The 21,534-nt window shown below is 39.6% G+C and overlaps 5 protein-coding genes and 1 non-coding gene across 6 annotated transcripts; 4 read left to right on the top strand and 2 right to left on the bottom strand.

The window, feature by feature from the left end:
• The first annotated feature begins 246 nt into the window (after positions 1 to 246).
• Positions 247 to 4,290, top strand: LOC126797410 (plasma membrane ATPase 1-like). The gene is made up of 15 exons (XM_050524045.1): positions 247 to 300; positions 372 to 467; positions 904 to 1,041; positions 1,183 to 1,317; positions 1,401 to 1,580; positions 1,695 to 1,901; positions 1,977 to 2,096; positions 2,194 to 2,313; positions 2,419 to 2,541; positions 2,629 to 2,733; positions 2,847 to 3,156; positions 3,244 to 3,482; positions 3,577 to 3,609; positions 3,727 to 4,034; positions 4,116 to 4,290. The coding sequence occupies exons 1-15, from the start codon at positions 247 to 249 to the stop codon at positions 4,288 to 4,290; spliced, it is 2,343 nt and encodes a 780-aa protein (XP_050380002.1).
• Positions 4,262 to 5,140, bottom strand: LOC126800502 (thioredoxin H2). Its single transcript, XM_050527872.1, has 3 exons — positions 4,957 to 5,140; positions 4,724 to 4,846; positions 4,262 to 4,498 (listed from the first exon to the last, which is right to left on the bottom strand). Exons 1-3 carry the CDS (start codon positions 5,101 to 5,103, stop codon positions 4,367 to 4,369), a joined length of 402 nt encoding a protein of 133 aa, XP_050383829.1. The 5' UTR covers positions 5,104 to 5,140; the 3' UTR covers positions 4,262 to 4,366.
• A 995-nt stretch (positions 5,141 to 6,135) lies between these two features.
• LOC126797972 (uncharacterized) lies at positions 6,136 to 9,095 on the bottom strand. The gene is made up of 11 exons (XM_050524768.1): positions 8,996 to 9,095; positions 8,671 to 8,868; positions 8,523 to 8,584; positions 8,296 to 8,439; positions 8,074 to 8,184; positions 7,782 to 7,986; positions 7,221 to 7,279; positions 7,058 to 7,110; positions 6,757 to 6,979; positions 6,570 to 6,678; positions 6,136 to 6,469 (listed from the first exon to the last, which is right to left on the bottom strand). Exons 2-11 carry the CDS (start codon positions 8,852 to 8,854, stop codon positions 6,210 to 6,212), a joined length of 1,410 nt encoding a protein of 469 aa, XP_050380725.1. The 5' UTR covers positions 8,855 to 8,868; positions 8,996 to 9,095; the 3' UTR covers positions 6,136 to 6,209.
• Positions 9,096 to 10,896: 1,801 nt separating this feature from the next.
• TRNAA-AGC (transfer RNA alanine (anticodon AGC)) lies at positions 10,897 to 10,969 on the top strand. Its single transcript has one exon. It is a non-coding gene; the product is annotated as a tRNA-Ala (tRNA).
• A 1,325-nt stretch (positions 10,970 to 12,294) lies between these two features.
• LOC126800119 (protein CLP1 homolog) lies at positions 12,295 to 15,236 on the top strand. The gene is made up of 10 exons (XM_050527409.1): positions 12,295 to 12,588; positions 12,676 to 12,744; positions 12,824 to 12,925; positions 13,025 to 13,266; positions 13,413 to 13,551; positions 13,671 to 13,727; positions 13,985 to 14,119; positions 14,285 to 14,520; positions 14,748 to 14,792; positions 14,876 to 15,236. Exons 1-10 carry the CDS (start codon positions 12,415 to 12,417, stop codon positions 14,961 to 14,963), a joined length of 1,287 nt encoding a protein of 428 aa, XP_050383366.1. The 5' UTR covers positions 12,295 to 12,414; the 3' UTR covers positions 14,964 to 15,236.
• A 2,655-nt stretch (positions 15,237 to 17,891) lies between these two features.
• Positions 17,892 to 21,203, top strand: LOC126800118 (serine/threonine-protein kinase PBL34). Its single transcript, XM_050527408.1, has 6 exons — positions 17,892 to 18,454; positions 18,986 to 19,323; positions 19,416 to 19,551; positions 19,727 to 19,863; positions 19,944 to 20,067; positions 20,406 to 21,203. The coding sequence occupies exons 1-6, from the start codon at positions 18,283 to 18,285 to the stop codon at positions 20,903 to 20,905; spliced, it is 1,407 nt and encodes a 468-aa protein (XP_050383365.1). The 5' UTR covers positions 17,892 to 18,282; the 3' UTR covers positions 20,906 to 21,203.
• The last annotated feature ends 331 nt before the right edge of the window (positions 21,204 to 21,534 follow it).

Below are 21,534 nucleotides of genomic sequence, written 5' to 3'. Positions count from 1 at the left end.
CCATATGTTATATAACAATGCAAGAATTCAACACACTAGTCAGTAGTCACTGCCCGCCAAGTACTCTAATACTCCGTACGACTCTGACAAATCGTTGCCGCTTGCATAAAACCTACAAATGTCTGATGACTACAAACAAAGCTTCCAATCCTTCCTTCAGAAACTGAGAAAGACAGAGTACTCTGTGTTTCTCTGTTTTCTCTATTTTTCTAGTTCTACAAACCCCTGCACTTACTAGGTTTCAGGATGGAAGAGAAAGCCGAAGCATTAGAGGTTGTGGTGAAGGAAGCTGTTGATTTGGTACTAAAACAGAGCAATCCCCCTTTTTTTTCAGGTTTTGTTAGTTTCTGAAGTCACTGCTTTGGTTTCAGGAGAACGTGCCCATTGAAGAGGTGTTCCTGACCATGAGGTGTGATGAACATGGACTCACTTCTGAGGCTGATCAGCAGAGTCTGGCCCCTTTTTGGGTATAACAGGCTTGAGGAGAAGAAGGTACTGTTTTTTGTGTTCTATGTTAAGACTTCACTGCACTTGAGAAAACTTTGTTTCTTGTTTTCTCGTAAAATTCTTGAGGAATTATTTGACCTAAACTACTTGTTAGGACTAAAACTTTTTGGGGGGTTTTGGTTGGTTTTATAACACAGGAAAGTAAGCTTTTGAAGTTCTGGGGTTTATGTGGAACCCTCTCTCATGGGTGATGGAAGCTGCAGCTATCATGGCCATTACTCTTGCTAATGGAGGAGTAAGTTTCTTTTTTTCCTTTCTTGTTTAGTGAGTTCTTGGCTCTCTCTCTCTCTCTCTCTCTCTCTCTCTCTCTCTCTCTCTCTCTCTCTCTGTTTTCTTTGTTAGCTAAAGTTGTAAAGAAATATATATACTAATAAAATTTGGTTTTGGGGTCTACAGGGAAAGCCTCCAGATTGGCAAGATTTTGTAGGGATCATTACTCTGCTTCTCATCAACTCAACTATAAGTTTTATTGAAGAGAACAACGCTGGAAATGCTGCTGCTGCTCTCATGGCCCGTCTTGCCCCCAAAGCCAAGGTATGTAACCCAATATCATATGCTTCTCTTCTCACTGTAGCTATTTAGAGTTGTATATATTGCTTTTACGCTTTATAGTATCGATTTTCTGGAACATGCAGTCATGTTTTAGTGCATAATTTGATTTGTAATGTTGATTAGGTTCTTCGAGATGGGAGGTGGATTGAGAAGGATGCTTCCATTCTTGTTCCTGGTGATATAATCAGCATTAAACTTGGAGACATCCTTCCAGCAGATGCTCGTCTCCTCGATGGTGATCCATTGAAAATTGATCAGGTGCTTTAACGATTACATTTTAGTAAATTATTTGATTAACTGGTGCTTCTTTTACTCTAATTCTTTGCATTTTCTGTTTGCAGTCTGCACTTACCGGTGAGTCACTTCCTGTGACCAAAGGCCCTGGTGACAGTGTGTATTCTGGTTCTACATGCAAACAAGGAGAGATTGAAGCGGTGGTGATTGCCACTGGTGTTCATACATTTTTCGGTAAGGCTGCTCACCTTGTCGATAGCACAAATCAACAGGGCCACTTTCAACAGGTATGCTTACACAAGGATGATCTTTTTTTTTCTCTTAAGTCCAAAATTTAACTAAAGAGTTCAATACATTAGGAATGAGAATTTTGGTTCTCTCGTTTCCCATTTGCTATATAGGTCTTGACTGCAATTGGGAACTTCTGTATATGTTCTATCGCCGTGGGAATGATCATAGAGATTATAGTCATGTACCCAATTAAACACCGGAGTTTCCGCCCTGGTATTGACAACTTGCTTGTGCTACTTATTGGAGGAATTCCCTTTGCCATGCCAACAGTTTTATCTGTGACAATGGCTATTGGTTCCCACCGCTTAGCTCAGCAGGTTAGTTGCAGTAACTTTTCACCTTACTATTAGCTTCTCAAGCTTAGGAATTGAGAGCTGATATCAATCTTGCAGGGTGCCATCACTAAAAGAATTACGGCAATTGAAGAAATGGCAGGCATGGATGCTCTTTGCAGTGACAAAACTGGGACTCTGACACTAAATAAGCTTTCAGTTGACAAGAATCTTTTAGAGGTTTGCTGCTGTTTTTCTGTAAATGTTTGGTTAGTAGCTTTCTTATATAGTTATATTGCAATACCTGTTCCAACTTCTTCATGGATTTATTCTTTAGGTCTTTGTTAAAGGGGTGGACGCAGATACTGTTGTTGTAATGGCAGCTCGAGCTTCCCGAATAGAAAATCAAGATGCAATAGATGCTGCTATTGTGGGAATGTTGGCCGATCCAAAGGAGGTAAGATGACACTCAGAGTAACTGTACTTTCTCCAATACAAGATTTTCTGTAGCTGTGTTTTCATGTGTTATTATGCCTACTGTCTTATTTTGACTATTAAATAGGCGAGAGCCAATATTCGAGAGGTGCACTTCCTTCCATTCAACCCAACTGACAAGCGAACGGCTCTTACATATATTGACCTTGAAGGTAAAATGCATCGTGTCAGCAAAGGTGCACCAGAACAGGTATGAAAATTAAGATCGGCTAGTATAATAGTCTGGTATGATTCTTTCACTTTTCACAGCTAATCATGCCTGTGATTTGATTATCAGATTTTGAATCGTGTGCACAACAAATCAGAGTTAGAACGAAAAGTTCATGCTATGATTGATAAGTATGCGGAGCAAGGACTAAGGTCCCTAGCAGTAGCATGCCAGGTAATGTTACTTATCTTGTCATGTGTGATGTATATGATATTTGATATTATTAAATTTCATGTTCCTTACTTCCTTATGGCTATTTGTTTGCCTCCTTTTCTCACTATGAACAGGAAGTTCCAGATGGAAGGAAGGAGAGCCTAGGAGGGTCTTGGCAATTTGTTGCGCTAATGCCTTTATTTGATCCTCCTAGACATGACAGTGCAGAGACCATTAGTAGGGCATTGAATCTTGGTGTGAATGTTAAAATGATTACAGGTGATCAGCTCGCAATAGCAAAGGAGACAGGACGCCGTCTGGGTATGGGAACAAACATGTACCCTTCATCAGCTCTTTTGGGACATAAAAAAGACGAGTCAGTTGCTGGTTTGCCAGTTGATGAGCATATTGAAAAAGCTGATGGATTTGCTGGTGTTTTCCCTGGTACGGTTTTTCTCTCCTCTTTATTTTTCAGAGATCTTCAACTAGGATAGATAGTCTATTAGCTAAGCTGACATAAATGTGCTTCAGAGCACAAGTATGAGATTATGAAGCGTTTGCAAGCAAGAGGGCATATATGTGGGATGACTGGTGATGGAGTAAATGATGCTCCTGCTCTTAAAAAAGCTGATATTGGAATAGCTGTTGCTGATGCAACTGATGCAGCTCGAAGTGCTTCTGACATTGTACTCACAGAACCTGGGCTTAGTGTCATCATAAGTGCTGTACTAACTAGTCGAGCAATATTTCAGAGAATGAAAAATTACACGGTGAGCCCTGGTTTCAAATTGCCAAATTAGTCTAAATCTTAACTCGTAATACCAACTCCAGTAAGTAAATTACTTGATTTGTATTCTGTTGCAGATCTATGCTGTGTCCATTACAATCCGTATTGTGGTAAGCTGCAGTGTTGGTTTGGCTTGGTTTTGATTCAATGAACATGCTGCAAGCTATGCTTCTTGAGTAACAGAAACTCAACAATAAATTGAGTTTACTTAATCTCGTCTGTGACAGCTTGGTTTCATGTTACTGGCACTCATATGGCAGTTCGACTTTCCACCCTTCATGGTTCTGAATGTTGCTATTCTCAATGATGGTTTGTATTCACCTCTTACTCTTTATATGCAATTCTGTGCTTTGCAGATTGCTTTCACTAGGAAGAAGCATTTTGGGAAGGAAGAAAGGGAGCTGAGATGGGCACATGCACAGAGGACTCTCCACGGTCTGCAACCACCAGACACCAAGATGTTTGGCGAACGCAATGCTTACACAGAACTTGATCAGATGGCTGAAGAGGCAAAAAGACGTGCCGAAATTGCCAGGTACAACACTTTCTATTCAGTGAAGCCTCAAAAACATGTTGGTGTTGTACAAATAGATTAACTTGCATTCTATTTTTGCAGACTGAGGGAGCTGAACACACTGAAGGGGCATGTGGAATCAGTGGTGAGGCTGAAGGGCCTGGACATCAATACGATTCAGCAATCGCTTATGGTTTGCAGTGGGATCATAGTGTTAATAATATGTAGCTTATATAGCAATGCCAGAATGCCACAAAAGACTAGAACAATAAACTAGAATGTAAAAATATGAGTTTCCAGAATCAGATAGAGAAAGTTGAACACTTGGTAGATCACAAATACTGAATCAAAAACTAAGAGCGGTTCTTCTCAACCTTCCTCTCAAGTTCATCTTTCTTGGCGCCAACAACCCGATCCACCTCCTTCCCGTTCTTGAGTAACACAAAGGTCGGCATCCCCTGCACCCCGAATTGTTGAGACACCTCCTGTTTAAAGATGAAACCAAATCCAAACAAACAAACAAACAAACAATGAGAATCCATATCTGGTTTGAAAATGCGTATCTAGTTTGAACCAAATCGAAACAAACAAAGCAGGAGAATCCAAATCTATATGTGCGAAGTTGTCGCAATGTGAGAAATTGACGGCTCAAATAAACAATATTGAAAACAACAAAATCAATACTGAAAACAAACAACCCCATCACATACAGAGAGCTCGTCGACGTCGATCTTGGCGAAGTCGACGTCGGTGAACCTAGACGCCATGTCGTGGTAGACCGGCTCCATCATTTTACAGGGCCCGCACCACGACGCCGAGAAATCAATCACCAGCTTCACCAAGCCAACAACAACAAAAATTCACAGTCAGAAAAACAGAAAATCCAGATCCCTAGTTTCAGAAATCTCAAAAGCTCAAATTAGGAATCTGAGAACAAAGGTACCAGCTTGCTGGGGTTTTCCTTGATGGAATTCAAGTAGAGCTGCCACCTGGCCGCCGAGTGATACGACGTCACTCGAGACTCCTCCGAATCCTCCGAACCCCCTCCCACCGCCGCTCCTCCCATAACGGACGACAGAACCGATCCCATGCTTTCTCCTCTCCTTCTTCTTCTTCTTCTTCTTCTTCTTCTTCTTCTTCTTCTTCTTCCCTCGATCTGTATAGTCAATGCTTAATTGACAGTTTGTTGACAACACGCTATTTATACATGTCCTGCTGTATGGGTAGTTTCGTAATTTTAATAAAGGCAGCCCAATTAGAATACAAAAAATCTTAAATACGCACTAAATGCATGCATCCCGAAATCATGCAGCCACATTATAACTTGAGTTACTGGAATAGTTCTGGTTTCAAATCCTCATTATTTTGTGTCACTAATGTATACCATCCCGAAATTATGTAGCCATCAATGGCGGATTCAGGATTCATAATTCGGGGAGACGTGAATTTTTTTTTTCAACGATCGAAGTGATAAATAATTTATAGCACATAAAATATTTAACTCTAATATATTAGATGCATACCTTGTTGATGTGAAAATAGCAATCCATTCATAATTACCGTAAGTTTAGTAGATTGCAACGAGAAATTTTTGGAATTAATCAAAGAGCTTAATCAAAATTAATGTCTAATGAAAATAAAGTATATTAATTACAAGTTCAATAAATCAAGGAAAATTGGAAGTAAATGGAAAAATACACACAAAAACTTGCATTTGTTGGGATTTGATCTTGAGTGAGCTTAATATTAACAAAACTTCAAAACCGAACATACAAAACTACACCATATGAACATATGACATATACTTAGTTAATTATTTCCCAAATTCTTGGAGGGACAAACCCCCTAGATCCACGCCTGGTAGCCGTCATAGTATTGTAGTACACTAAAACTTGAGATGCTCGAATAGTTCATGTTTAAAATCATGTGAATATTAGGATTCAAAAGCCACATACTTCAATCTTCAGTCTGACTTACCGATGATTAGATTAGTAATGATAAGCTAAACAAGTCGAGACTTACTGATGCTCAATTGATGACAATAAGTCCACATTTTCCTCTGTTTATATTATTACTACTTGGCGCATCACAGAATGCACTAGAATTTGGAAATGAAATTAAGAAAAACCAAAACTTGGGAGTTGCTGTAGTTTGTATATTGTACAAGTCACTAAAATGCTGCATTTCTTGAAGTCACTAAAATGGAACTGGGACACCTTGCTTCTTGTTCACAATAGCCATTACCAGGTAGCGGGTACCCATTCCAATGGGAACTTTATCGTCAGGACCCTCCCAGAAGGGAGCCTCACCTTCTCCGACCAGTTGCCAGTACCCTGACCTGAGAGATTCGAATTGTTGCTCTGTGCAGTTTTGTAATAATGCTTCCACTCGGAAATTTATCCCGAGAGAACCAAGGAACTGAGACTGGGTAATAGGGCCATGAACAGAGACATCTCCTGTAGACATTAAGATTAAACCAACATATTCAATTTTTAACATGCAGTTTAACATATTAATAAAAATACGAGTCTATATGTAACACGATGTGACAGTTACCTGAAGCTTCCTCGGCTGAGTGCCTGATGGAAGCAAAATCAACGTAGGCACTGAGATCAGCAGATCCTGGATTGTCTAGAATGTCAACAAATTTATGTTTTCTAATTGCCTGAAACAAGACATTGCAAGAGTTAGGAAGTAGCAGAAGAGCTCACATTTCAGAACTAGCAATGATAAGACAACAGACCTGCAGACTATCAGAGACTACTCCGTTCTGACCATAATCGATTACAAGAGCACCACCCCCGTCAGAAGCAATTCTATCGGCGATACTTTGAGTCAACTCCATTGATGCTGGGCACACCTCAACGTGATCAAGCTTCTTTATTTCTTCCATTCCAGCCCATTTGCATCGTTTTGCCAGATAAAGTGTTGCTGGCGTAGGCTGTGAAGAAAGAACAAAACGGAACCTAAACAATGTTTATGAGAAATATATAACACATTTCTCTTGAAAACACTAGTTTTTTCACATCATATTACATCCTTACTTTGAATCTTCTGCAACATCCACCATTTTCTCACACCAGCCACGAGAAGCCCTCTGGAAGAAAAGATTGGTAAGTGAAGATTAAGAATAAGACAACACTAAGACTCTAAGAGAATGACCATTTTAAGATACATTAACGAAAAGAGTCAAACGACCCTACAAACCTGAAATTGATGAACTGGTAAAGCATCATAAAACTCATGGGCAATGATGATAGATGGCACTGAATGAAAACAAGAAGAAAGTTATAGTAAACAACTGTAATTGTTATTTGTTAGGGAAGAAGAGAGTCATATTCAATCTTCCAATACCATACACCATCCTACTAATATGATTACAAATATTCAAATAAACTTTTTAGCTTCAGAATGGCCGCATCATAACAACACAATGGTTACATAAACTTATCAGGTGATCATTATGTTATGGACTAAGCACTAATATGAATGGTGCAGATCATGTCGGGTTAAATGAGTCACTTTAAGCATGATATAGTAATTGAACAGACAGTGAGGTGAAAATCATGTGGCAAAATAGTAAAGAGACATAATGTATCTGCTACCTCATGATCTCTAGTGCTATTTGCTTATCGTGATATTGTCGACAAATTTAAAACACAAGCTTCTGTAAGAGTATAGCTATATCATCTGCTCTGAGGTTGCGGAAACACAATTAAATCAGTCAGCTATTGATCTTAGATCATCAATCATACCATAACCACTCACCTCCTGTAGGAACCAGGCCCAATGTGGCATGCCACGACACAGGAGCATTAGCCAAACTGCTGACACTCCTTTTCTCAGCCATGTCACCCCCATCTTCTTCATCTACACACTTCAGGGCCTGGTGCTGGAGCTTCCTTAACGCAGGACTGCACTCCACCATGTGCACATGCAAACTCTCAGTAAAACTCTTAAACTTCGACGCACCCTACACAACACCCCACAAAGTCAGCTACATTTCCACTTCCACAGCATCCAAACAACCGCAGATAAGATCGTAACCACATTTCCATACCCGAAGAAGATCGGCCATGAGAGTCCCTCTCCCGGGACCTAGTTCCACTAAGTTCACTCTCCCTGGCTGCCCCATTTGCTCCCACAGAGACATCGTCCACACACCAACCATCTACAAGTTAAAAAGGATGCAAAAAAAACATTGTAAACGAAAATGCTAAATGAAATTCAATGGTATCCTGGACATGTGAGATGCATCAAACAAATTGAGAAATCTATATACCTCCCCAAACATCTGACTCACTTCCGGAGAGGTGATGAAGTCACCTCCGGCACCAAACACGTCACGGTTCATGTAGAATCCGGCTTTGGGGTTCGTTAGAACCTCCTCCATGTACTCAGCCACGGAGATTGGGCCGCCGCGAAACTGGTTTTAAACAATAGTAAAACTTTCTCAGAGACCAGGATTTATTGTTTAACTAATTTGGAGAAAGAAAAGAGAAAACGAACCTTGATGATGCCCTTGAGGTGCTTGACGAGGTCGGAGTCGGAACACGGCTCATGGGAGTGCTCTGACAGTAACAGAAAGTGGGTTAGATAAAGACAGGGATGGGGAGTGACCAGATGGGTGGGAGAGAAAAGGGGAGGCGGGAATTACCGGTGGGGTTGCAGAGGCCGGAGCGGTCGATGGAGATGGTGGAGGAGGGTTGGTCTGAGTCAGTGTGTGGGATTTGGGAAGAAGAAGAAGAAGAAGAGAGTGGACGGTGGTGGAGAAGAGGAGTGAAGCGGGCAGCGGCGAGGCGGCGAGTAGTGGGAGCTTGGAGAAGTAGTCGTCGCAACATTTTGGGATGGGGTTCTGCCGGACAGAACAGGAGTGGAAGTGAAACACAAAAACAAAGTGGAAGTGAAACAATTAAGCTAATGGATTTTTCAGTTGGTGTATCTGAAAACACGCAGGGGTAAAATTGTCATTTACAACAAACCTCTTCAATCTTCTCCGGCGATGGTCCGACGCGTCTTCAACCGTCTAAAATGTCTGTTCCGGTGGAAACGTCGGATTCGAGTTAAAAGTTGCCGAATTCGTGCTGAGTACGGTCGAATTCGTTCGTATCGTTGCACTCAAAGACATTTATACCCCCAGTGGAAAACATAAATAATCGTAGACACAAAAACGGCGCGTCTTTTGGTAACATAGCCAGTTTGATGTCTCCATGTCTGCAACTCCAGAGAAACAGACTTTGGTCTCCGAAGAGCACAAGGTAGAGAAAGCGCCACCGCCGGAGGCCCAAACCTTCGTTTCACAACCTCCGCCGCGACCAATTTCGGGTCATTCCCCACCCAACTTATATGCACTCTTGTTGTTGTCGTCTTTCTGTACTCAACGCAGGGTCTCGTTTCTTTTGGGTTTTCTCATACTTGAAACTTGAAAAAGTTCCATGTATTTCTCTTCAATATATGATTGGTTATTGCTTGCCTATCCCCAAATATCTCCTTCTTTATGTTATAGCAACAAAGAGTTTATAGATTGGGTGAAAATATAGTGTGTGAGACTGTGAGTATCACAGTATTACTAGCTATGAAGCTAATTAGTTTGTAATGCATTTCTATCGGCATTGAAACTACCCATATTTTGAATGTTCTATAGAAGTGGTCTCAGATTCAGTAAATTTTTGAAAGCTCACATTTGTTATTGTGGAATTCTGATGTAGAAATAGCTCAAATGGTTTGTGGATCTTGCCGCCGGCTGCTTACATACCCACCAGGAGCCAAGCACGTCCAATGCTGGTGCTGTCAGACTGTCAACTTTGTGCTAGAAGGTTTATCTTTCTTCCTCCTTCACTTATGAATCGGTTATTGATCTCAAGACTCATTCTTTCATGTCTTTAGCTCTGATGGTTCATCTCACTGTGTCGTTAATTTGTTGGTCATTTTGCATTCTAGCCCGTATAAATTGCCAGAAGTTGACATATTATGAGTTGATCAATCTCTCTGAGTGCCTCTTTTGCAATATATGTAGTGGATTTGGGATACCATCAGTGCAGTTTTTGTTAAATGTGTTCTATCATATCTGAGTATTGTTTCTAATGTTAGTAGACTTAAAAATCAAGTCATGAGGTTGAATTGGTGAAGGGTTTTTTGATTGTGAGTTGATTGAGGTCTAGATCTGTCTCGTGCATGAATTTTCAGTACTTATGCTTGTCTTATGTTGATATAGTTCATTATCACAGTTTCAGAACCTATATCTGTCTAGTAAAGCATAAGTACTGAAAATTCATACACAAGCAATCTTTGATGCCCTTTAGACTATGGTGTATGGTGTTATTATGACAATACGCTCAAGTTTTTTTTTTTAACTGTGTCTCTTTTTAACAGCCCATCAGGTTGGCCAGGTCAAATGTGATAGTTGTACATTGCTGCCGATGTACCCGTATGGAGCTCCATCAGTGAGGTGTTCCTCTTGCAATTTTGTGACAGAAGTTGGGGTAAGTGAACCATTTACTTTTGAATCTTTAGTTCTAATCTCTTTCATATTGATCGTTATTGTTGGAATTCATTTGCAAGCATCAGTTCCAGTAGTCCAATAGGTTCAGATTTAGAACAACACACTCTGTATAATGTGGATACGCCTTTTCTATGTTCATACGTAAAACCTCACTTCAGAGCTTCGTAGGTTTCAACTTTTGCTTCCATAAAGATCTCTTTGAACCGGCTGGTTTCCTGACAAACTGAATTAAGTAGCTTTTTATTAATTCGGAACTTCTTTAATATAATTAAAGTGCTAGAGTAGTGAGTTCTCTATATTACCCAGTGCGAATAGGTTGAAAATTATTTCATTTATAAAACTCTTTATCTGATAAAATATTCCGCTTTTGTTGACAGAAATGGGGATGTAGCTCAGATGGTAGAGCGCTCGCTTAGCATGCGAGAGGTACGGGGATCGATACCCCGCATCTCCATCTATTTTTCAGACCATGTTTTGGACAATTGGAGCATGATCTTGCTTGCTGGTACTCTTCGGATCATCAAAACCTTGTTGTGCCTTTCGGTCATCCTGAATATAGTGAACATAGAACAACAAACAGCTGCTAGCAATAGCAAGACAGTACATGAGCACAACCACAGTGACCGGCATGAAAGTCCCAAACTCAAGTGCAAATCCAAATAACACTACGGTTGGCAAAAACCACAGAGTGAACCGCAGCATCTCTTTCTTGGTCGATTTTTCGCTCTTGGGAAGCCGACTGTAGACTTCTACACAGTTATTGAGTATGAAATATGAGGCGTAGACGAATGCGAGGAAAGCTAGCAAGGTGGTGTCTTGGTGCTGGTACGCGCGGTACATGGTTGTCATGGTTGTCAGTGTGAGATTAAGGAACACGACGGACGGCAAGGTAAGAGTGAACTGAGCAACATGTATAATAGAGGGAGGCTGGCTATTGGAGTTGCTTGTAGGAAGAAGAGGCTTTGTACTTGTCATTTTGTTTTGAGTTGCTGTGGGGGAGATTGGTAGAAGTAACTAGAGGAGTTGAAACTTGAATCAACTCAATCAAGAAATGGAGTTCTGATCTGTATTTTATGTGTGAGAGGATCAGGGTTCTCAAACATTTATATGAGATTATGTGTGGAGATCACAGTTCCAGGAAGGTGCGTAGATGAGGCTCCGAAAATATCATGATTTGATGAAACTTCCTAGCACAGTCGTTGGTAAGTTCAAGGAAAATCTCATGGCCTTTAGTTCTTGAGGACTTTAGGTAGCTTCACCTCTATTTCCATAGTAATTACTCAACAAATAGCCACTGTAGTAGATGACATCATCTAAAGGGAGACTAGACGATAAAGTATAAGAGACTAGGCGGAAACACATACACTTGTTAACTTATTGGTTAAATATCATAAATAAATCTCAATTTATTTTGTATCATCGACCACTTTTGAAAGTTCACCTAGTACTATTGTATGTGTGCAAAATAGAAAAATAAGACAAACCAAGATTGTGCAGCAGATAAATCAAGACTTGTATTGGTATAGTAAATTTTTCAGAAATAATTGATCTATATTACAAACAAATATTTCTAATGTGTACTTTATAAAAATCGAACTGTTAGAGTCGTTACAAATGAAGAGACTTAGTTAATCAAAGAATTTATCTAAAATTGATGTTACCACTGACCACATTTACTTAACTCCCATTAGGTTCAACAAATTTTCACAGACATGAGCCTTTCATTTTGGAACTCTAGAATCAACTCAATCAAGTACCACAAGCTCCGAACCCCCCCCCCCCTGACCCGACCCGGAGAATAAAAAAACCGAACTTAAACCCTGCTCGGTTGCTGTTTCAGTTGAGACAGAGAGTTTGAAACCCTGAGAGAGACAGAGAGCTCCGGCGGAACTCAAACAGATGTCCGGCAGCGAAATACGGCAGGTGAAATTGGAGCGAGAATGCGAACTCAGAATCGAAGTCGGCAACGATGCACCTCTCAAGCTGCGTCTTCTCAACGGCACCGCCGAGATCTTCGGCACCGAGCTCCCCCCTGAAATCTGGCTCACCTTCCCTCCCCGCCTCAAATTCGCCGTAAAAAAACCTCATCTTTTTCACTTTCACCATTCTCTCGTTTTTACTTTGTCTGCCAATTGAATTTGACTTTGGTGGTTTATTAAGGTGTTCACTTGGTATGGAGCCACAGTTGAGATGGACGGCGCCACCGAAACGGAGTACACCGCCGACGAGGTACTTATAACTAGCTTAGCGGCCTAAATATATGTCAAGAAGAAAGAAATTGAATGATGGAGTGTTTTGATTGCTGCAGACGCCGAATATCAGCTATGTGAATGTGCACGCTGTGCTGGACGCCCGGCGCAACCGTGCGAAAACGCTGTCGTCTGATGACCCTGATTCTCCTCAGGCTCAGGTAATGCCAGCACATACTGGAAATTATGAATTAGTGTGATGTTTGCCATGTGATTAAGTAGTTTATATGAGGCTAATGGAGGTTGGTTACATTGGTCAGGGACCGAGGGTGATTGTTGTGGGACCTTCGGACTCTGGGAAGAGTACGTTGTCGAAAATGCTGCTTAGTTGGGCAGCTAAGCAAGGATGGAGACCTACATTTGTTGACTTGGATATTGGACAAGGAGCTATAACAATTCCGGGGGGAATTGCGGCAACTCCTATTGAAATGCCTATTGATCCGGTGGAGGGGATCCCACTTGACATGCCCCTTGTTTATTTCTATGGGCACACTACTCCCATGTATGTATTCGGTTTAGTATATTCTGTCAGTAGTAGGAGCGGAATAGTTTCTTAGATGGTCGCATTTTATGGTACTGGCATCAGTTTTCAGGGACATGCTGCGTAGTTATTAGTCAATTAAACCTTCTGAGTTTGTTGTTTCCCAGGAGCAATGTGGATCTGTACAGAGTGCTCGTGAAGGAGCTATCTCAAATGGTAGAGAGACAAATTACTGGTAATACTGAATCTCAAGCTGCTGGACTGGTAATCAACACCATGGGATGGGTTGAAGGTGCCGGCTATGAGGTACTATTTTAAGAGTACTTGAACCAAAAGGGGTGACTGTTGATTAATTCAAAAATGACTGATTTCTTATATATTAGAAGTCTGCTTAGATATATTACATTTCTTTATCTTTTTTGCAGTTGCTTCTTCATGCAATTGAGACATTCAATGCCAATGTTGTCTTGGTTTTGGGTCAGGTACATCATTTTAGTTTGAGACTTCGTGTTCTTTTCATGTCATGCTTGAGTCTTTGTGAATTTGGCTACCTTAAAATCTGTCAGGAACATCCTTTTCTGCTCTATGTGCTTCCCGAGCCTGACTTTGTCAGCAAGTCTGTTATCTTTTAATGTTATACTTTTCTAAACATTATAGTTTTTACAAGTGTTAGAGTTTCCTAAGTTTACATTTTGCTGACAATCCAGATATATATATATATAAATTTTTTTTAATGCAGGAGAAGCTTTGTAGCTTGCTCAGAGATGTGCTAAAGAACAAGCCCAACGTGGATGTTGTTAAACTTCACAAATCAGGGGGAGTTGTATCCAGGAATGCAAAATTTCGTCAAAAGTCCAGGAGTCATAGGATAAGGGTAAGTATATGTTGAAGAAACACAACAAAAATCTCAGCAGTATCATCTTCTATGGTACTGAAATAAAATAAGGACTCAAATTATTATTTTTCTTTTTACAGCCAGGTTATCTTCATGCTGTTGCTCTTTTTGTTATAAAGCTCATATACAATGATTTATTTACAGGAATACTTTTATGGCCTTGCAAATGATCTCAGCCCTCATTCTAATATCGCAAATTTCAGCGATTTATCTGTCTTTCGAATCGGCGGTGGTCCACAAGCCCCTCGTTCAGCTTTGCCAATTGGTGCTGAGCCTGCTGCTGACCCTACAAGAGTGGTTCCTGTGAATATTAACCGTGACTTGCTCCATATGGTTCTCGCCATTTCATATGCCAAGGAGCCTGATGAAATTATCTCTAGGTAATCTCATAGCCGTCAGTTCAACTAAATTTCAAATGTAGGTTCTCTATTGGAGGAGGTGCTTACTTTTCCCTCTTACAAGAGTTAAAAGTTGTAGTTCATCTTCCCTAGTTTTTCCACATCTTAAGATTTGAAATTTGACTTTGTTACGTTAGATTAGAATCTGTGGGATGTCAAAGATTATATATTATATACACTTATCGCTTGACAATGAATTTACTGTGCAGTAATGTTGCTGGTTTTGTCTATGTCACAGACATCAACATTGAAAGGTTTGATTTCTGACCTACGGTGCCTTGTTCAAATTACCTTTCAAATTCTGGTATTTCATTCTAACCAGTATTTTGCATTTCAGGAAGACAATTACCTACCTTGCACCAGCTGCTGGTGAACTTCCAGGCAAATTCTTGATAGTAGGAACGTTGACATGGCTTGAAACATGAAGCATTTCACAAAGATTTCACAACTGAAAACCCAAAGAAAACTGTTTCTGGCTGATTGCTAAGGCTTCTGCCTTCTGGTGAATTGTAAATTACATGTTTTATGTCATCTTTTACCAAATACAGTACACTTGGATTACTCGTCGATTAAGCATCACTTGCACTATTTGTAGCTTTGACATAGTTGTGTAAGGATCACCTTAACTACCCGAGTAAAATGATTCTGTAATTCCGTTTTGTAGCTACTCTTTCGTGTTAATGAAGTTTCATTGCAGTTAAACTGTTCGCATCTTCTCGTTGTTAGAGTTTCCATTTTTACTGTGGATCTCTTGTACTGAGTTCCGTCCATTCTAATAACTTGGGATTTTGAGATTTTGAGGAAGACAATAAGATTCGAGGGGGGCCACCGGAAATCTCCATGACCGGCTAACTGCAAACCACTAGGTAATCATTGACAATGATCAGGTCCCACAATAATCAAGGTTCCTACTTCCTAGTATTTACCAAAGATAGAACATTGTAACTTTGATTAAGAATGGTTATTTTGTCTATAATTCTTTTACACTAATTTCCTATTGGAGAAAAATCAGCAAATTGTTCTCTTTCAAGATTCAAAGAGACTGCCCTCCTTTTCTTCTAAATTGAAGACTCTTCAAAGAGGCTCTTGGTGCAAAGGTTTCCATGAAAGGTTAAATTTAGAAGGAAGTGGCTTCTAGGAAAAGAAATGATACTAGTTGTTTAATATAGGAGACCCCTTTGTGACAAAATAATATATATATATATATATATATATATATAGTCTATATCCAGAGTGAAGCTTCACTATGAAATTTGTTAATGCTGTGATTACTCTCTATTTAGTACGCCGTACTCCTCGTGGATATGGTACGCCGTACTCCTTGTCTCTTTCCTGCCACAGGTAGCACACGTCGTCAAAGTAGAGACCACGGCGGCGTGGTCTTCGACTCTCCGACGCTTAAGTTAGGGCGATGGTAATTTATGCAGAGTTACGGTAGGGAGTTCAGTGTACTTACCTTGTAAGGTCAAGAGTCTGACCTTTTATTGTTGAGTTGAAGTGGATCGTTTACTTGCCATTCGATGTGGGACGACGTCCGATTAAGGTGCTCTCTGGAGCCTTCTTTGAGATGCGCGTGAGGGCGCGTCCGTAGTCAGTTTGGGCCGCAGGGAGGCCCATTGCGTAGCTAGTGCGGCTGATTTGCTATTAGTGTTGTAAGACTGTGCTATACACTAGCCTTAATGCGCTGATAGTTGTGCTGATTATGGCGGGCATAAGCCTATGCCAACAAAATTATAGATTGAAGTTCTAATTTTGGCACATTTTTCAGTCAACTTTTTTCACCATAAACGATTCAATATTTAGGTATATTATTCAATATCATCTTTACAAAATTTCATTCAATTTGACAATGGTTTGAGCTTTCAAATTGAGATTTACACAAACGGTTCACGTTGAACAGTTTTAATTCATTCATTGATTTAATCTAATTTCAATACATTAATGATGTCCGAATTAGATAAAATTTTGTAGAGATGATCTTGAATATCATACCTAAATATTGAATCGTTTATGGTGAAAAAAATTGTCTGAAAAGTGTGCCAAAATTGTAACTTCACTCCGTAATTTTAGAATGAAACTTCACTTTTGATAAAAACTGTATATATATATATATATACATATATATATATATATAGGAGGCCCCCTAGCACTGGTAATATTCTATTTTCTTTAAGCCCACTAATTCCATTTCACTAAAGAAAATTATCTACTACATTAATCCGTTGAAGAGCAAACATCAATGTATGTAAAAATTTTGTTGATAATGTAAATAAGTAATTTAAAGAAGTATATTCTTCATTTTCTGTAATTAACGAAGAACCATATTGTTAAAAACCCGCCACGTGTGCTATCTTATCCTCACAAATGACGTCAAATATATATAAAATATTATTTGTGAAAATGCCCCAATCGAAGAATATAATAGAAAGTCTAAGGTCACCTAACTACCGGTTGACGATGAATAAACCCATAGATGACACTAGACAATGCCACAATGACGCAAGGTTTAGAATCTCCAATATGATAAGGGTTGCCATCATTAATTCTTTTAGTCAGATATTTAAGTCGTTGTATAACTGATTGGATAAAGATTTGATTGGATATACGTACATTGAAGAACAACAATGAACTACTTTCACAATACTATAATACTCTACTAATACTATAGTAACCTACTTGCGTATCCTAATAAACCCACACTTGATCCAAATATTAAACTAAGAAGAAGAAAAAGAAGACAAAGCAAGAAATTCTAGAGTAACATGACTCTACTATGCATTATTGCCCCAAATGTGGTCTCTTTCTATTTGCTATGCTCATATGAAATTAAAAAAAAAAGTGTCACGTCCTGTTTTTAGGAGTGTATTCTATGAGCGTCACTGGTTGTATAAGCAATTTCATGTATATGTGAGATTGTTCCAAAATCGGAGAGTGTGAGAGTATGTGTATTGTCTTTTGGTATTCAGTTAGATCGACCCGATTAAGTTTAAAGAATTTATCACTAGTCTAGAGCCGATTCATTAATGAACTTAAGACAGAGCGAAACCAATCTATTCAATTACATAAAATTACTTCTAAACGATGGAACGCTGCATAGACTATTTATAGCAGCTGAATGGCCAGGTAGGTCCGTGACAATAGTGTGAGTTAAACCAAACAATCTAAAATTCTGAAGTCCAAAACTTTATAGGTGTGATTTGATGTTCTGACATATGCCAAAGTTACTGTTCTAGAGCACTGTGAAACAAGAAAGAAGAAAGCTTTTTGTTTTCTTCTTCTTCTTTCTCTCACCTGCCCGCCTCCCCCGTTTTCAAGCCGCCCAGCCTGCCCCTTTCCCTCTCGCTTAAGCACCATAGTCTCTCTCTCTCTCTCTCTCTCTCTCTCTCTCTCTCTCTCTCTCTGAGTCCCTAGCCTTTTTGACCAATCAGAGTCTGATTCAAATTCAGCTGCAACTTTGGTTGTTTTGGGTTTGCGTAGAGGTTGGTTTAAAATGGGCTCTGTTTGGTATGTCAAGTTTATGAAGATGGGTTTGGTAAAGGTTGGAACTTTTCCAGTTTTGACCATCTGGGTCTGATTCAGTGTTTCAGTTTGAGCTGCAGCACACATTTCTGTGAGGTTTCAGAGTTTATGTGAAGCTTTTAGGTTTGCATATATTAGTCTGTTTGAAAAGGGGTGTTCTTTCTGTTGTGTGAAGTTTCTGGGTCTGTGAGCTATGGAAGTTTGAATCTGGAAGAGTTTGTGAAGATGGGTTTGGTAAAGGTGGAGACTTGGGATGGGAGCAAATCAAGGAGAAGGAAGAAGAAAGATGAGGCTGTAGAGGAAACTGGGTGTTGGGTTAAGTTCTCTTTTTGGACTTGCATGCCTTCTTCAAGATCCAAAGTTGATAGCACCATGACTGGGACTACTATGTCTTTTGGTAATTCTGCTGCAGTCCTTGTTTATTCTGTTTTGGCAAGTATTTGTCAAAGCTGCATTAATTTCAAGGATGGGGGTTGTTCTGTTTTTTAGCAATAAATGTTAACATCAATGCCCCATGGAAATAGTTTCGGCTCAAGCATGTTTGGTGTCTTCAATTTAATTATGCAAAGTATAATACTTCATCAAAATCAAATCTTTATAATCTAATTGTATGTCGGATTACTGAAAAAGTATAAGAAAGTTGAAGGATTTCATGATTTATTGATTTGTTTGTCAAACATTCATGATAGTGTTTGGGCATGTAGTGTTTTGTTGTATCTGCTGGGACTCATACTAGAAATGGTTGATTCATTGCAGTTAGTTAGATTATTAGCTTTAAATGATTTACTAGATATGTACTCACTTAGGTAGTGTCAGGTATTCATTATGAAGTTCCTAACTACCAGGGAACAACATACACCAGTATTTTTCATTCATGAGTAGTTATATGGATCATTTACTGAAGTGTGTTGGACCTCATGTAAATCAGCGGAAACTAAATCTTCAAATGAGAAAAGTAGAGATCGAGAGCTTATTCATGGAGGGTCCTCTACAACTACAAGTAATGCTGGAAGTACTACATCCACACCTTATAACAGTGAGGAACTGAAGGTTGCTTCTCAGCTGCGGAAATTCACATTTAATGAACTTAAGTTAGCGACAAGGAACTTCAGACCGGAGAGTCTTCTTGGTGAGGGTGGATTTGGTTGTGTGTTCAAGGGGTGGATAGAGGAGAATGGAACTGCTCCTGTGAAACCTGGTACCGGGCTTACAGTTGCAGTTAAGACGCTCAACCATGATGGACTTCAGGGTCACAAAGAATGGCTTGTATGGCTTCTTCTCTCCTGTCCTGTTTTTCTGCTATATATTACTTCCCCACGTAGTTTTTGTATCATAATCTCGGCTGCTTTGTATTTTAGGCTGAAATTTATTTCCTTGGTGATCTCATCCATCCAAATTTGGTAAAATTGATTGGTTACTCCATTGAAGATGATCAGAGGTTGCTGGTTTATGAGTTTTTACAGCGTGGAAGTTTGGAAAACCACCTGTTCAGAAGTAAGCAACTTATCCTCTCACATTTTCTAATTTTACTGCATTTATATTGGAACTAGCTCTTGTAACTGCCAACACTTTGCCATGCATGAGTCAGACGTATTTATTCACTTTGTGTTGTTACTGTATCTATCCTTTATCTAATGAAATTTGGTGACACTTATTTTACATGGTGAAGGATCTCTGCCTCTTCCTTGGTCTATTAGAATGAAAATTGCACTCGGTGCCGCAAAGGGTCTTGCTTTTCTTCATGAAGAAGTCCAAAAACCAGTCATATACCGTGATTTCAAAACGTCTAATATTCTGTTAGATGCGGTAAGTTACTATGGCTGAGGAAAACCTTTCTTGCATTTCTCCATTTCTATTGCATTCTGAAAGTGGATATGTTAATTTAGGATTACAATGCCAAGCTGTCTGATTTTGGACTCGCCAAAGATGGCCCTGAAGGTGATAAGACTCATGTGTCTACACGAGTCATGGGAACATATGGTTATGCAGCCCCAGAATATGTCATGACTGGTGAGTTTGATTGTAATAAATTTTTTTTTGGTTTTGGTGATTACTTTTACTCTACAATGAGAATCACCAGTTAATGGTGATAAACAAACTAAACACATTATATTCATTTAAACTCTAAGTTGTGACTTATCTCTCTTACAATGAACTTCAGGCTTAGATAGTTTAATAAAGTTGCAAGCCCATCTAATATGCTAAAACATAGTTTATTAATAGATAAGTACTTGGTGTTTCTCAGGGCACTTTGGCTGTTCACGAGTAATCACATACCAGGGCCATATACTTTTGTAGCTTGATCATAATTTGACATTACTAGAACTATAACATGGTATTTGATTCAGGACATTTGACGTCAAAGAGTGATGTCTACAGCTTTGGAGTAGTCCTACTTGAAATGCTAAACGGAAGAAGATCCATGGATAAAAACAGACCAAATGGGGAACACAATCTTGTGGAATGGGCAAGACAACTCTTTGGAGACAAAAGGAGGTTATTCCAGTTAATTGATCCCCGGCTTGAAGGCCATTTTTCTGTCAAGGGGGTGCAAAAAGCTACCCAACTGGCTGCCCGCTGCCTCAGCCGTGACCCAAAAGCCAGACCAATGATGAGTGAAGTTGTGGAAGCCCTTAAGCCTTTACCAAGCCTTAAGGACATGGCCAGTTCTTCTTATCACTTCCAAACCATGCAAGCAGCTCGTACAAGATCAAACTTGAATGCTAAGAATGTCATTAGAACACAAGCAATCTTTGTAACGAGGAATGGACAACCGGTAAGGAGCTTGTCGAGCCCAAAGGGTCCTCCTGCTTCTCCATACTATCCTCAGAAATCACCTAAAACCTAACTCAAGAATATACAGGCTTTAGTTCTTCTGTATGCATATTATCCGAGAATTGACTATCCAGTTGTGACAGCTTCGCATCTTCAGGTTGTTTGGTCATTTATAGCACAAAATAAGTCTTCCTTTTCTTGTATTGCTTTGTACTCTCCAGCATCTGACTGACTGTTAAATTGAAGGTACAAGCCTCTGTGCATGTATGCATGATGGACCCACTCAGAGGCTCAGTAAATAGTAATTTCATCACAACACCCCCATTATGTAATTAAGTAGTAATTTCTTATGAACATTTACCTTTTCTGTTCATTTTACATCAACACAGAAGGCAGGATGTGCTGTCTGTGTGGGGTGGTAGTCGGTTTTGCACGCTCAGTGTTCATGTCATTCTACTATTCTACCTCCCACATGTCCACCAATTCACTTTGCAGAATAACTAGCCAGCCTCCATTATTCATCATTAAATAGAATGTAACTACTACTTGACAAGAAAAAGTTATCTTCCAAATGAAAGTCAGATGGTTCTATATTGATTATCATGTAAATTAGTTCCTGGTTCTTGTTAACTTAAGAACATATGAAGCAGAGAGCTAAACGACTTGGTTGCAAAGAGGATTGCTTAATCCAAAACATATCTG

Source organism: Argentina anserina, chromosome 6 (assembly GCF_933775445.1).
Source record: "Argentina anserina chromosome 6, drPotAnse1.1, whole genome shotgun sequence".
NCBI classification, from domain to species: Eukaryota; Viridiplantae; Streptophyta; class Magnoliopsida; order Rosales; family Rosaceae; genus Argentina; species Argentina anserina.
This window is presented reverse-complemented; position numbering and strand designations above follow the sequence as displayed.